Source organism: Chenopodium album, chromosome 11, assembly GCF_948465745.1.
Source record: "Chenopodium album chromosome 11, dcCheAlbu1.1, whole genome shotgun sequence".
Lineage (NCBI taxonomy): Eukaryota > Viridiplantae > Streptophyta > Magnoliopsida > Caryophyllales > Amaranthaceae > Chenopodium > Chenopodium album.
This window is the reverse complement of record NC_137844.1, coordinates 47337886-47354735: the sequence shown is the minus strand read 5'-3', so window position 1 is coordinate 47354735 and position 16850 is coordinate 47337886. Positions and strand designations below refer to the sequence as shown.

Sequence of the window (16850 nt, the reverse complement as noted above, 5' to 3'; positions counted from 1 at the left end):
CCTTCCTTTCTTGCCCACGCGCTGTAAGTTAAACCATATTTGTTTTAATACTTGACTCTAATTGACTTAACTTTATAGTTTAAAAATTAAAAAGAATAGGGAAAAAAAATGGGGTATATATCGTATGGGAAATTTATATGGAGTTTTAAATTAAAATTGGAGGATTAATATCCGACTTACCCCCCTAAAAAAAATGACGGAAAATACGCATTCAAGACTCTCTAGAAATGGTCATAATGTGACAAACATATTATGTGTGTGCTTTATGTGTGTGTGAGTGACATGCTTTGACTCTTAGTGTATGACCATTGGACTTTAAGTGCCTAAACTCAATTAAAGACTTAAACATGGTTTGAACCATTAATAAATTGATTAACTGGTTAGTAGACTGTTTATTAGACTCGTCGTGATGACTCGAGCAAGAAAACTGGACTGTCGCTAAAACAACAGGACTGTCGCCACTGTTTAGAGTCTGTCGCCAGGCGACAGACACTAAACTGCAGCGCCACAGTCCAAATTTCTGTGCCATTGCTGGAACATTAATCTGGACTGTTTACAGTAATTTTACTCTAAATGGACATGCCTAAAGTCGTACTAAGTCGAATTGATTAATTTATTAGCCTTTAATTAATTCAAAATTAATTAATTAATTAGACAAAGTCCTTTTAGTCATTAGTCAATTTTATTTAGTCTTAATCACAAGTCAAACAAACGGTTAACGCATATATAATAAATACAAGCAAGGGCACAAGTAGTTCACATAGTCACAAGATGAGTTTGCAACCTAACCATGGCTCTAGTTCTCTAAAGTTTGAGGATATGGGTTAAGTCAAAAAGGTCCATGGTTATGAATCCATATGCATTGCACACAAGCCTACCGGGAGGGTTGGAGCGAATGGACAAGATTCCGCGAGTTCGTGATGAAATCGAACTCGACTCCATGGTTTGGTGGATTCACAAACTTTGCACGTACCCAAATCTGAACTTTGCACATGATAGTGGGATATTCCATTGGGCAGGTGAAGCAGGAACCCCTAGAGGGTTATTTCCATATGTAGAACACATATGGGTTCAGAAAAGTGAGAAAAGGACTCAATCAATAAGCAAAATCAAGCCAACAATGCTAGAAATGGTCAAAGCAAGAAGGCAGACCCCTGGCTCGGTATTGGAAGAACTTGGCGCCAGACTACAGGGACTGTCGCCGCAAAAAAGCTCCTGTCGCCAAGCGACAGAACTGTCGCCAGGCGACAGAAACTTTTTACGGGCGACAAGCCCTGTTTTCTAGACGCTAGTTCCTACATGCCTTGGCAAGTTTCTGTGTTCTTCGAATTTACCAGATTTCGCATCATCTTTTCGATTCTAGTCATGAAAGATATTTCTCAAATTTCCTACGTGTAAAATTCCTATGGATTGACTCATGGGGTGCTCCCATGAGGACCTTTTAATGCATATGACAATAATGTTAATCAAATCACACACATGAAATACTTAGAATTTTTCGAGTCTCATCCGCTCATTCTAAATAATTGCCAAAATTAAATAAATTTCAGGAATATAAATAGAAATCCTCCCCAGTGGAGTCGCCAAAAACTGTAGGGAATATTTCAAGCATTATGATAACCCCAAACTTGAACCCCACTGTGATCATACACTAAAGTACGGTGGCGTTCCAAAGGGAAAGAAAAAGAGCAAAAAGAGTCGCCAACAAGTTTTAGGAACTTGTAAACCCAAAAGACAATCCAAAAGGACCATCAACTACTCCATAAGGTCTTGAACCAAACAGGGTCCGGGGATGAGGGTACGAATCCAATCTACAAAAGAAAGGACCCGCCCTATAAAATAGGCCTCTACTTTGTTCTGCTCGTATTCATGTGCGCTTTTCGAATAACATACAAACATTATATTAAACCTACCCTGTTTATCTACGTTGGTTGAAATTAATGCACAAACAAATCTATTATTGGTGATCACTTGAGTTAAAATCACATTAGCCTAAACCAAATTAATAATTATCTTATTAAGCGTGATTTCAAGGACCAATTCCCTTTAACAATCATAAAAAGGTGTGATCAAGCAATAACAATAAAATATATCAAGCAACATAATAATAATAATCAATAAATAAATAACGATGATAATAACATGACAAGGCATAATAAAGCTTAATAATAATAGCAAGATCCTAGGCATGATACTAACAAGATTAATAACAAATCCTAGCATGTCACTAAGCAATAAAGATCAAAGCTTTAAACCTAACATAGTACTAACATGATATTAGAAAGAGTAAAGGCACCCTAAACATGATACTAGAAAGCATAAACTAACATCCTAACGTGATACTAGAAAGCATTAAAAGCATCCTAACATGATACTAGGAATCATAAACAATAATAAGCATGCAATCTACATTGTGAAAGAAATAGGAAGTAAGCTAATCTACTTACTTTGAAGCCTCGTACCTCTTTCTAATAACAAAATACACAAGTTAGTAAACTTCAATGAAAATAATAAAGAATAATTAAAGAATTAAATTGAAATCAAATTAAATAAAGTTTAGACTAGTTTTGGACCAAACCCTCAGAAAATATCAACCTTGCACGTCTAGGGCGAAGGCAACTTCGAACTTGGCTAAGAGACTCTAAGTCTTGTGAATGCGGAATATTGTATGTAAAAAGCTAGTTTAGAAAGAGAGGGAGAAAGAAAAGAATTAAGGAAGAATTGATGATTGTGAATGATGATTGTGAATAATTTTTGAAAACAGGAATTCGGACCCTATTTATAAGAAAAATAGTCCGGAAAAACATAGAATTTGATAAAGAATAAAACTACACGCTGTCGCCAGGAATCGACTCTGTCGCGACGCGACAATGTCTGTCGCGCGGCGACAGACTTGTCGTTTGGCGACAACCTGTATTAGCGTGTTTTCTTCACGCGGAATCCGATATTTAATCAACTTGATCTACGGAATCCGTACAGAAGATAAAATATGTATTTTTAAGATAATAAAACAATATTTTACTCCAAATAAAAGTCTATTTTAAAATAATTAATTACTAAATCTAATAATATTAGAATTAAAAAGAACTTTCTAGAAACTTCCAGAAAACTGTAATTAATCCTAATGATTTTAGGAATAATAATTAACATGGGACCCTCCTCTAGATCATTGGGCCGTATTTAAATAATTAACCAGGCCCAGTTTAGTATTTTGGCCATAACTTCCTCATTATTCATCGGAATTGGGCTTATAATATATCGTTGGAAAGGTCTTTCAAAGCCCCATCCAACTACACAATTATTGGACCTTAATTATGGACCAAACTAAACTGGTTTGGCTATTTTCAAATAAAGTCATTTTCAAAAACAGAGAGAAGAGAATTTAATAAAAACTAAACCGCAACACTTGACTTCCAACCACTTTCACCTCATTCGATTAATGGTTCGACGCGAAAGGCATTCATCACCGGGTTTGGTTTTGGGGAGACACAAATGGGTGTCTACAAATAGCAACTACATTTCAGGCATCAAGTATACAAGTATAAACACGTACGAAATATTTGATACGGTAATAAGTTCAATCACCCTACGATCATTATTTTTCAATAGTGCTCATCAAGTGTGCTGTTAGACCTAAATTATGGCCCACCAAGAGGGATCAATTCCAGTAACTAACTCTGGGTTCGGTGAGTTGGATCAGGGCTATTTCAAATGAGCCACGCTAAATTAGCGTGTCTAAAAAGTCGAAATGTTAATCAGGTTTTGTTCTGGTAGGTTCTAATCGGGTCAGGTTAGTTTTTGACACCTTTACTCAGCGGTCACTACTACTGCACGAAGAGAAACTACCAGTAAATGCAGAGATTAAAACTAAGCATATTATATATTAATGAAGAGCACAATGGAAATCCTTCTTTAGTCAGACTCAAACCACCATACCTTCAAGACCAAAAAAAAGCCTTCGTATGGATGAAAAATCACACCCAAACAATCACAAATCACAAGTCAGGCTGAATATACTCCCAATACTCACAAGCCTAATTCTCCAGTAAAAAATCAGCATAGTGTTTAATGGGCTTGATTATGCTCCCAGTATTACTAAAAACAAATCCCAACCTCTACCGAAATAAAATTAAGAATCCTAATGCTCGAAGCTGTTCAAGATTCTTCTAGTAAATAAGAACCCAAGCACAATCCAATTCAAAACATGTCAAGCAAACAGCAAAATATTAATTTCAATAGAAACAACACAATGAGACTAGAGGCAGCCAGGGATACTAACAATGCAAAGCACGGTACATAAATCCACAAAAAAAAAATCTACTCTTGAGCAGTAAGCACCCATTAATTAGCCACAAATCACAATTTATTCTCTCAAACTGCTAGCATAACACATAACCCAAACATGGACCATAAACCTTCTCTCATAACAGAATGTATTCAATAGAAAAGTCTGAAAAGAATCGAACAAATATCGATCAAAAATCGAACAAAAATCGATCGAAAATCATTCGCAAAAATCACACAAAATAATTCGCAAAAATCGAACAAAATAATTCGCAAAGATTCGAACCCTAAATTTTCTAAACTTGAACTCAAAATAATCAAACTCCATACGAAAAATCCAACTCAAAAATCGCACAAAATAATACGCAAAAATCGACTCCTAAAAATCGCAAAAATAGAACCCTAAATCCGAACCCTAAAAATTGCAAAAATCACCAATTAAAACTGCAAATTCACTTGAACATCATGCTAATTTCATGAAAATTTGAACAAAATCGAAAAGAAAAACATACCTGAAGCGAAAATCCTTCAAATTGCAACTTGTATCAGATTTTTGGGGGTTTTAGGAGAGAGAAAATGAGAAAATCGGGAAGAAGAGAGAGAAAGTTAGAGGAGAGAGAAAAGGTTGGGAGGTGGGTAAGGGGTTGAAAAAGTTGAACACGTGTTTTAATCTTAACCGTCTAAAACAATTTGATCCTACGGTTGAGATGGATTCTTATATATCTAGGGTTCTTATATATCTAGGGGTTCTTACCGGATCCCTCCCCTATATATATATATATATATATATATATATATATATATATATATATATATATATATATATATATATATATATATATATATATATATATAATATTTAAATTAGTAATAACCATCCTTTAATCATGAAGACTAGATCTAATGAACATATAAGCCAAAAAAACACCCAATGCACATGAAGACTAATTCTAATGAACATAAGATTTATATGTCACGTGTCGACTACGTTGCCCTAGTCACGCATTATGCGCCACCCGCTTACAGCTCGTTGTTAGACAAGTCAGATTCTCTCTCTGGCACTACTCCTTGTTCCCAACAACATAGCACAACCCTTGTGCTAGACGAATACATTTGCTAGCACGTCTCCTTAGTGCCAAGCAAAGCCCCTTGGTTGAACTAAGCACTCTCCCTTAGTGGCTAGTTCTGAATTTACGACTAAGTGTCGTACGTAGGCAATTGAACACACAAACCAACACTCTTGCTAGTATGCTCGAACACTTATTTAGCACCCTCGTGCCAATTTTAAGGAAGAGATTGAGTTGCAAGAGAACACAGGTGCTTAAGAATGCTTCTTATATTGAACTCTCAACTTGAAATGTACAAATGAATCTTGGAGCCTATTTATTGTGCTCCACCCTAGTTACAAGCTTCTCTAGAAACTTCCTAACCTCCTTAAATGGAGGGCTTTAGACAACGACTATCTAGAGAGTTCCCACCTCCAAAGAAACCTATGTACAAGGAGGTTTCTACATCTTTCCTACTTAGAATGTTAAAGATAACCCTAGAACATTACACTACGCATTTATTCTGTTCACCTTAATATCACTTATTTTAGGTGTAGTAAGTTCTAATAAGTTGAATAAGTTCAGTTAAGTTCAAATAAGTTCGAACTTCAGTTTAGGAAAAATAAGTTCTGATAAGGGTTACCCAATTACAAATTACAACTAAAATAAAATTAACTAGGTCTAATAGATTCATATAAGTTTAGATTAGTTTAGATAAGTTTATATAAGTTCAGATAAGATAAAATAAGTCCTAATAAGTAAAAATCACGTAAATAGAGCACACCCTACTTATGTACATACGTAGAAGAACCTAGAAGAATTTTACTATGTACAAGACCTTCCTTGATTATTCTAGAGTCATCCCCTCCAATGTAGTCTTCAAAGAACCTCGAAGATAAGTCCAGAACCTTCTAGAAGCTTCCATCATTTTCCACACTTTTTTCCATCAAAAGTCGTAATTCGGCAGCTGAAAAAGCGACACTTCCATGGTCTTCATTAGCCAAAAATATGATAAACCCCTCAAATTTGGACTCATTTGGACTTTGTTTGAGCCCTCTAATGGCCTATTATTGTGTTACTGTCAAGTAGGTGTTCACTAGTATTTCAAGACATATAGAAAATAAAGCTCTGTAGGGAGAAGTGTGCTACTGGCAACCAAGGGCATTAGGGCAAGCCCCCTAGCCACGATTATGCCTTGTTTTCTAGTGGCCCTATTGCTCTAGCGACCCTATTGAGGCAAATATTGTTCTTTGCCAACAAGTTAAATATTCTATCTTGTTCTAGAGTACTCCCTCCTTCCATCCCCTTTTATTTGTCACTTTTTGCCATTTTGGGTGCCCCTAAATGTTTGTCACATTTCATATTATCATAATTATTAAGATACATTAAAAGTCTTTTATACCTTTTTTTTTTTTGTCCTTATTAAGTTCTCTTTCTATTTTACCCTAACATTTACCATAAAAATTGTGCCAACTTTTGACTAATTTATTGTTTTACATTCTTAAATCTCTCAATTTCTCTTTCCTATGTACTTTAATTACTTTTTTAATTGAAAATGTCTCTTTCCCATGCACTTTTAATTTTTTATTGGTTGGGAATTTCATTTTCCCATATACTTTTATTATTTCACATTCTCCACCTTAATTCCCATAATTTTCTTTCAAAGTGACAAACAAAAGGGGACAGAGGGAGTATTATATTAGGGGGCTGCCCTTCGAATTACCGATTTCAAAGATTGATAACCTTGTTAACATAACAACACAAACAATAAGGTAGATTTCCCAAACAAAGTAAAACAAGTTAGATTGCTTAAAGAAACGAGTAGATAAACATATGACAAAAGATACAAATGCATTTCATTACTTAAAGGATAGAGTCAAGTCTACAATTGTATAAGTTGAAGGAAGGAAAGGTTACCTCCATGATCATACAATTGGAAAAGACGAACGATAATCAATACGTGTTAAGGGATAATCTAAATTATTGCTTGGCTATTAAGCCAAGTGAAGCTACGAAAGCTAAGAAGAAAGATTAAAAGAAATGAAATGCTTGATGTTGATTGATTTACTAATGTCCTTCCTTCGATCCTCACGCTTCTATTTATAGGGAAATTGGAGCGATTATGGCTGACTTCCATAAGTTGTGCAGCTATGTTTTTTGGCGCCAACTCTCTTTAAAAATTAAAATACTCATTTGGCCTCTATAAGATGTTAGCCCAATTCTTCTTATTTCCTTGTCGGTTCAGCCCGAAGGCCTTTTGCTGACTCTGACCCAATTACTTGGTCAAAGTCAAGAAAGGAAAAAAAAAAAAATACAAGTCAAATATCTTATTTTTGGGTGTAGCAAACCCAAATGACGCCCACCCTTAGTGTTGGAGATGATATGTGACAAACTGACATATAATTAAGATGATGTTACATTTGCTGGAGCTAATGTTTTTGTTTTTGTTTTTTTTTTTTTTTTTTTTTTTTTTTTACACTTCATGTTCTTTGGTTTTATGTTTGATGTTCATTGGATGTATAAGTGTGTGCGTATGTTTTCAAAATCCAAGTACAAGTCTCAACTTTTAAATATTGTAGGCATTGTTTTTATATTGCTCTCAGATTACAAACTGTAGATTAAATCGTTGTATTTATCTTTTTCTTCAATCTTGGATCTTCCTTTTGCCCTCTACATCTACTCATGCATACAACAAGTCCAAATATGGAGAGAATTTGGATCGATCACTCGATCTTGCTCGATGATTAAGCAACTTGATAGGTGTTCTTCGGTACATCACCTTTATTAGCTAATGTGCTTTTTTACACATGATCCCAAGGAGACACATCATGTTATATTAAAAATACATTTGTTGTGTTCAAGGTACCATTGTTTTATGGGTTACTTGTTTTCTTTTCATATATGGTTGATCACTTAATGTGATGTTGATTGGGGTGAGTTTTCATAAATGCACCATCCAACTTTAGGTTATCGTTATTTGTTTGGTTATATGGTGAAAAAACCGTTTAGGTTATCCAACACCAAGTTACTTCATTATATAAAGGGCAAAAGAAAAATTCTGAGGTGTGTCTTAGAGGCATAGCAATCTCTTGATTGAGCTTCACTGCCCTCTTCGTTCACTATGATAATGTAGTGCAATTCATTTTTCCAAAAACATCGCATCAAGCATGTCAAAATGAATAGTCATTTATTTCAGGGAAAGGTCGCTTTGTTTCAACTTTGAAGCTCCATGTCCATGCACAATATCAAATTTCAGAAATTTCCCTAATCATTATTTTTGGAGTTTCTAGCTTAGTGGCCAACCTCCACCCAATATAACTATGGGGTGGTAAAGAATATTCTCTCCATAGGTTTAGGATACTATTTTGTTTAAATATGTTTTGTGTTATGTCGGGTTTTCTAACACAATAAGACTAAACATGAGTACATGACTCACATGAGTATATGGCCAATGACTACATATACTCCAATGCAGTGAGATTTACAAAGCCAAACGAGGTTTTCTAATTAGATAACGCACTACTATTTTTACAATTTGACTGCATGAAATGAGAAGTGTTGTAAGTAAACAAAAAATTATAGTCTGCTAAACTGGGTCATAATTTGCAGCAGCAGTTGCCTGTAATTACATACAATGTAGTTGCAGTATCGCTGTTTTGGTATCCGGGTATTGTAAAATTAATTAAATTGCTCGGATTTTTTCCTACAACCATAGCCCACCCATTTTATTTGCTAATTAGCGCTTTGGGTGGAATTGTGGAGAACTATTTCACATAACATGGATATTTAGATAGACTTAAACAGCACACTGATTGAGTGATTGATCCTCATACGTCTTCATTTATAGGTCCATTGAGCTCCTGCAGCAGCTCACACATTTCCTCTTCTTGCTTTGTACTTCACCCAACTAATTAGTACATTTCTTCATGCTTTGAGTTTCTCCCATGTCTCTAACGAATGGCTTTCAATCTGCATTTCCAATGTGACGATGTACTCAGTATCACAGAATAATGGGAATATTAACTAATGGTTAAACCAACCAATATCCCCTCCTCTCCTTGCATAAACAACACACAAGTAAAAGAAAGCTTGCAGTACAAAGGCAAAAGGACATCAATGGCTGCCATTCAGGTAGACAGGTACTTAAACTACTCATTGTGCTGAAATCAGATATATAAGTGTTTCCCAGTACATTTCCCACAGCTCTTGCAGAATAGTTGGCGTAAGTGTAAATCATTCAGTAGCTATGGCTTACAAACTTTGTCTAGTAGCGAAATCATCAATTGGCAATAGGCAAGTATACACTGTAACTATACAATCACAACGAAATTGTGACCAAATCACTTCCATCATTTCACATCTCAACGCACCCCAATCATTCCAAAGTTCAAGCAGAAATAGAGCCATGAGTTGATTAAAAGGCAATGCAACCACAATGCCATAGCTTAAGATGAACATTTATCATCTAACCTCATTCCTGAATCAAACTTCCAAATCAAGTAGCTGTAAAATGAAACAACATAGAATGCTAAACATAAGCTCACAGTCAACCAGAAAAAGCCCCAACACTGTATAAAGAAAAATTCATTTTGTGGGCCCAAACCCAGAACTTTACACGGGTGAGAGGCAACATGAAATATTGAAGATCAACATCTAACATGTTTAAGTTGCCCATCAAGCAAATACAAAAGAGAATCAACGAGTAACAAAATTTGAACCAACATTTTTGTCTTTTCAATTTTCAGCAGTTGCGCCATTTGCATCCATGGGCTCTGCATCAGCTGACTCTTCAGCACCAGATTTCTCACCCTTCTTGGCTGAAATAATAACAAAATCAGAGTAGTTTAGATTTCCAGATAAAAAATTGCCTGACATACGCAGAAAATTTTCAGCTATATATTCTCAGGGCATCAGCCTGTTTCCTTCCCCAGTCACATTCCTTACCTTTCTTCTTTTTACCACCACCTTTCTTCTTTGTCTTTGTTCCCAATGCTAACCAAGCTTTGATTTCAGGGTCATCGGTTGATTTAGTTGGCTGCAATTCTTGCAAAGGATATGATGTAACACGGTCTGATCCATTTGGCATGAGAAGAACAGTGAATTTTATGTGAGCAACATAATCACCTGCATAGTCAACACATATTACTAGTAAGTACAAGACATAACATTTAAAAACCCAGTGATAAGAAGCATCAGATAGCTGCATTCAAAGCCCAGAAGAGTCAACTTACCAGGCTTCTCATACAGAACAGGGTAGGGTTGCAAGAGGTCATGATTGACACATTCTACTAGTCCAAGGCGAGCCCTCTTCTCTTCCAATGCCCTATTAGATATAACCAACTATACATCAGAGTGATTAGACCAATCATTGGCACAGGCAGATATCAAAATGAGAATCAGCACAGACCTTGCTGTGAATGGCATTATCGGGAATTTCTGATTGATTTCACTTAAGATAAATCTTGATGCTTTCATTTTCAAATGATAGTTCTTGTCCACGGCTCTTTTGTAAATAGTTGTTTGCTTCTCGTCCAACATTCTAGGCTACAATCACAAACATAAACCATTAGAATAAAAGAACCATCCAAAGTAGTTTTCAAGATCCAAACTCATTCTTCCCGAACAAAATTTTAAATTATTACCTTTCCCTCACCCGTACTAGCAGCTATATCAACAGAATAGACTTCGTTCTCTTCAAATTCAGCATCATCAACTCTCATTTCAGGACTTGATACACTCAACACCACCTTGTTTCCATCAATCACAAACTGTTTCATTTGGTGACTAAGAACACCTTCAACAATTTTACAGTCATAAGCGGCGGCAACTTTCTGGATTGCTTCTGTTACATCTTTATTCTGTTGCAACCAAAAAATGTAGTAAGAACGCCACTGACAAAAAAGGTATTCTCGAGTTTTTAAAGGAACCAAACAGATCAGAGCAAAAGAACAGACAAAATCCCACATAAATTGTTTTATAGTAATCTACAGTTCCAAATTAATTTAGAACTACAAACATTATGCATTCCAATTTTTTTAAGCATGTAGTTTAAAAAGAATTAAAACTCAAATTTACAATTTTTTAAGGCACGTATGATGGACAATTTATGGAGACAAGGCTACCAAGCTAAGTGAAAATGCAGGAAAGTTGCTCTATCAGTGTAACTATGACATTTAAGCTTCATTGGACATTAATCCATATAGCAAAGGCTTTCTTCATCATATAGAGCAAACACATTAACATAGCTTGGTTGCCATCATAACAAACTGCTGCATGCGAAGGTGATTGAATTTGCACTAAGCAGTAGAACAATCTTTCCGCATCACCATAAATGACAAAACCGCATACATAAAAAGTGGATCTCTTCATAAAAAAATAAAGAAACAGAGACATTCAACCACTCCTATGCTGCCATAAGACCCCACCAACATAAGCTCACATATTTAGGCTCAAAATACAATAAATTTATATAATTAAGAGCAGGAATAAAAAAAAATGACATGATGCTCCATCAGAGTAACTATGACTATATTAAGCTTCATTGGACCAAAATCCAAATAGCCAAAACAATTAGCATCATGCAGAGCAATCATGTGAGAAGAAATACTTGTAAAAGTGAGGAAAAGATGACGCCAAAGAAGAAATAAATTTAAGAACAAATGCAGAATTTATCAAATTTAAAAAGAGGTAGGCAATAATTTACAGAAAAATTAATTCAAGAACAATGAGCAAAACAGTAACAAAATAAATATATTTCCATGGACTCAAATATACATATGAGCATTATCATTAAAGGCAAAAAAATTTCAACTTCAAAGTTACATTGCCATTAGGGGACTCAGCCCAATTAAGCACATTAATAGTGACTCACTTGTATAGATATATAGCCAGGACAAGGAAGAATAAAACAGCACAAGTAAACTGTTCCAGAACACCTTGCATTAAACAGGAAACCATTGACAACAGGAAACTGGTTATCAGCAAATAAGGGAATCACAACCTCGGCAAAGTTGCTCCACCCCATCTTTGGAAAAATAACTCAAGAGTTCACTCATAGAAAACAGTAAAAGGGTAAAGACTGACGAGCTCCAAAGTTGAAAGCTCTCAGATGAGGTTACAACTAGAGATACAAGCGCAATATAATCCAAAGTTGCAGTCATCTATATAGTCTATTTTAGGCACATAATCAATTGTACACGTGTAGCCACAGCAAGGCCTAGAGATTCAAACACAATATGATCCAAAGCCTCACATTTTGCAGCATAATATGGGCAACATGAAAGCAGGTGATCAGCATGCAAGATGTTGATCACCTCGGCGATGTTGCCCTTATTCCACAACAGGATGAAGACTAGAGCCTGCCCCTCATGAGACTGGAGATGCAGAAATTATCAGTCTCATCACAAGTAGCAGGACAGTCAGTAACTTCCATAAGCAAAAATTACAAACCAGCCACAACTGGGAATCAACAAGATCAATCCACCTCTGTGAAGCTGCCTTTTCTACAAAGCAATCAGAATCATGAATGAAGATACATGACAGCACTTTCAAGAGCTGTTTTGACTTGCACGGGCTAAAAATCTAAAATCGATCTCTCAAATCAGCTGATTAAATATCTGTCTTAATAATTGTGCACAATTCACTTCAATAAAGAAAACATGTCAAAAGGGAGGGAGCCACATTGCTGACAAGCAAATGAGGTTTGATCTTCCTGTCAGTGTAACTATGACAAAAAAAAGCATCATGTGGATTTTGATCCATAGCTTCTTTAAGTTTTCATCATTCAGGGAACAGACTGAAGAGAGGGCAAACCCAGAATTCTAATTGCATTTAAAATAAATAGCAAACATTTTTTTGATGAAAGCCATAATAAACAAAACACTTCGAGGCAAACTTATATGGTATGAGGTCCCCGGCTAGCTCATCTCATTTGATATAACTTATATTGCACTTACTTTGTTATCAACATGGCTTCTAAACCTCACATGAGGCATTATTAACAGCAGCACAAAGCACACAATATTGAAAACATTTCAATGGCAATACCAATAACAAACCAACACAAATTATAAACTCAAGGTCATGAAAAAATAAAGTCAACAGCAAAACATTATTGTTTTACTGAAGTTGACAATAACAGCATGAGCAAAGGTAAAGATCATACCTTCTTGCCAGGCCTCACAAGCCTCAAAGCAACTTCAGCAGCAGTGTTGGTTGCTGCAAGAACATCAGCTTTTCTGCCAGTTACCGGGCCTTCTTGAATGACATGAGTGTGTGCAACAACAGCAATAAAGCCATCAATGTGACAACCCATATCACTGCAACGAAACAATCATCCAACACTCAGTACTCAAACAAAAAACACTCGTTAAGTTTATACTTAAACCCGATTAATTGAAAGAACAAATACGCATTGAAAACCTTACATTTTCACTAAATCACCTTCTTCCAGCACTGAGTCGTCACTCGCAAGGGGTGAAAAATGACAAACAACATTGTTGACAGATAAGCAAGTTGGGAAAGCAACACCTCGTTCAATCTTCTTTTTCACATTCTTGTACATGTTAGCAGTTTGCCTATACATCACAAACAAACACCATTCAAAACAGTGCATAGCCACTCAAAGATCTATAGATATCATTTAAAACATAATAAAACCCAGACAATAAAAGTCTACCAAAAAAAACCAACATTGCAACCTAGGATACCACACTTTCTATCAAACAAAAAATTCCAAAAAAAAAAATTAAATTAAAACCCAGATTAATATATTCAAACCCAACCCATTATTGGAGTCAAGTAACAAAGCCAAAAAGGTCAAATTTATGAGAAAATGCTTCAAAGTTCTCTTGAAATATTGAAAACAAACTTCATAAACCATAGTATAAGTACAAAAGAAATGGATTAAGAATCATACTCTCGGATAAAATTATCTCCTTTCTCACAAAGGTCAACAATTTTAGCTTTGGGCTTGCATTCTGCGACAACTAGCTGCAAAGCTCCTACGAAAACAAAAAATTGAAAACAAATAAATTTCACATTTCAGATGAAAATCATCAATAAATTCAATCAATACATCATAAAAATAAACAAAAATGGGATGAAGAAAATTACTGTTGACAATGTCAGCAGCGCTCTTGTATTTGGTGACAACTTCAGGATAGCTAAGATCCAGCTCCTTCTCCTCTCTCTCATCGTCCGACATGATTCTTCAACAATCTAATCAAAATTTTAACGCTTTCGCTTGAAAATAACTGAAACAATGAAAAAACAATCAACACTATTTTTCAATCAATTAACAGATGATACGAATAATCTGGTACAGAACGAAATAACGAAAGAGGGAAAATCGAATAATTAGGGCAAAGATGGAGAAAAGAAAAATTAGGGTTTATGAGGAGAGAGAAAAATACCAGGAATAGGGGAAAAATGGAAATGGATTTGGATTGTGCAGCGGAAGAAAGAAGAAGAGAGTTAGGGTTTTAAGGGGGTGAGTGTTTTAGAGTGTGTGTTGTGTTGGGGTTTTATATAGAGAAGGCCCACTACTATTCTCCTCTCCGTTGCCTGTCCTCCTTTCGCAAGCGCCACATTCTCATCCAGTTTTTCCCATCGGCTTCTTCTTCTTTTTTGTTTTTATCTTTTTTTTTTTTTTCTGTGATTTGTTTATTCAGTCATTTGTAACACTTCCAAATCTCCCTCTACGAAAATACTAGTATAATAGGTATAATTATACCGTAGAGATAGACTTAGGTGTATTACCGCCGCGTGATTGCGCAAGGCTACTCAAACTTACTAAACAAAACCTATACTTTGCAGCGGAAAACTTCAATACTCTTCTTTTATTAATAATAGACTATAAATAGTAACCATTGTCATGAGTACTCAAAAAGAAACACAAAACCAACACTTCCTAATGTAGGTGAAACCATTCCCGGGACTCCATATGCTCAATTATTGACTCCGTCTGAAATTAGTAACACTACTTACCATTAAGATAAACAGGGCGAATCAAAACAAAATAAGAAATACGGATTAGCAAAATATGCTAAGTACAATAAGTGCAAGATAATTAAACTCAATTTATTCATAAACATGCTTTTGAAATCAATTCCATCCATTCCAATAATTAAATCAATAATTCCAACTCAAGATTCCAAAACCAATTTCGATAATCAATATCAATAATCAATTCAATAAACCAATTCCTCTTTAAAACCAATTTCTTTAAAACCAATTCCTCACCCAAGTGTGCACACCCCCAAGCTAGTCTTCTTATATTAAGAGGCTATTCTTGAGGAAAGACCCGGTCATACAAAGTCCAAGGCCTTATCAATAAACCAAATCCGCATAGTGGGATTACCAACATGCTTGTAAAGCATTAATAATAATAATTCAATAAATCCTCTTTAAATCCAATAATTCCAACTTTTAATAATAATAATTCAAACTCCCTTTTTATTTAAATCCACATGCTTTCAAAATCAAACCTTTTAAACATGAATAATAATTTTAATTATTTAAAACATGATATAAAATCAATACTCCAATTTATTTATCAAAACCAATTTATTTAAACATACTTTTATTTCATAATCATAATTCAATTCAATTTAATTCAATCATCACAATAAATCATTCAAACATGCTCATTCAAACCAATCTTTTTCAAGGTATCTAACCACCTAACGTACCTTGATCCTCGCTTAGCAAACACACAAAAGGAACCTCAAGATTCTTGATCGAACACACCCTACAAATAAATATAACCTTAATTAATATAAGGTTAACAAATAATCACAATAATTAAATTAAAAACCCCCAACTATATGTACATGAACCTTTTAAATTAATTTTCATAAACATCATTAAAAATCTAATTTTATATAATTAAAACTACTCATAATAATTTTTATAAATCCCCCATAATAATAATAATAATAATAATAATAATAATAATAATAATAATAATAATAATAATAATAATAATAATTGAATAAGAGAAGAGAAGAAGAAAAGATAAGGAACCAAGGAAAAGAGAAGAATTGGATTCGCGTTGGAAAGAATAGGCAGAACTTGCAGAGGCTGTAACTCCTTCGATATAACTCCGAATTGGGTGATTCTTGAGCCTAACCTCAAGGATTTTTTGAGAGGAACAATCTTTTGTGAAATGTCAATACCCCAAAAACTGACCAGAAGTGCCTGAAAATTGGCTTTAAAGATAAACGGGATGATTTGTGTAAAAAGAAGAGAAGAAAAGAAGAGAATTGGTGTGAAAAATGTGAGAGGTATGGAGGGGTATTTATAGGCTAGCTCATGCAAGAATTATAGCAAGAGAATGTGGGAAGAATTATGGCAAGTAGGGTTTAAGGGATTACTTGGAGAAGTGAGTAAAAGAATTAAGGAAAGTTAGATATTAAGGTGATTGTGTATAATTGAATATGGAAGGTATGTATGTCATGAAAAATAATAAGGAAATTGGAATTACTTGGGGAATAATTAAGAAGAATGAATGGCAAGAAA

At 34.8% G+C, this 16850-nt stretch overlaps 1 protein-coding gene across 1 annotated transcript; it reads right to left on the bottom strand.

The window, feature by feature from the left end:
* Window positions 1–9834: 9834 nt before the first annotated feature.
* LOC145567639 (ERBB-3 BINDING PROTEIN 1-like) lies at window positions 9835–14853 on the bottom strand. Its single transcript, XM_081626968.1, has 10 exons — window positions 14744–14853; window positions 14445–14584; window positions 14248–14332; window positions 13757–13906; window positions 13495–13648; window positions 10973–11188; window positions 10738–10874; window positions 10562–10653; window positions 10275–10454; window positions 9835–10147 (listed from the first exon to the last, which is right to left on the bottom strand). Exons 2-10 carry the CDS (start codon window positions 14533–14535, stop codon window positions 10065–10067), a joined length of 1188 nt encoding a protein of 395 aa, XP_081483094.1. The 5' UTR covers window positions 14536–14584; window positions 14744–14853; the 3' UTR covers window positions 9835–10064.
* Between the last annotated feature and the right edge of the window lie 1997 nt (window positions 14854–16850).

Excerpts from the sequence above, each read along its gene's own strand:
- LOC145567639 (XM_081626968.1), bottom strand. The coding sequence starts at position 14,535 with ATGTCGGACGATGAGAGAGAGGAGAAGGAGCTGGATCTTAGCTATCCT. Across the intron at positions 11,189-13,494 it reads TTGTGAGGCCTGGCAAGAAG|AATAAAGATGTAACAGAAGC; the intron begins GTATGATCTTTA and ends TGGTTGCAACAG. Across the intron at positions 10,148-10,274 it reads TGGTGGTAAAAAGAAGAAAG|CCAAGAAGGGTGAGAAATCT; the intron begins GTAAGGAATGTG and ends TTATTATTTCAG.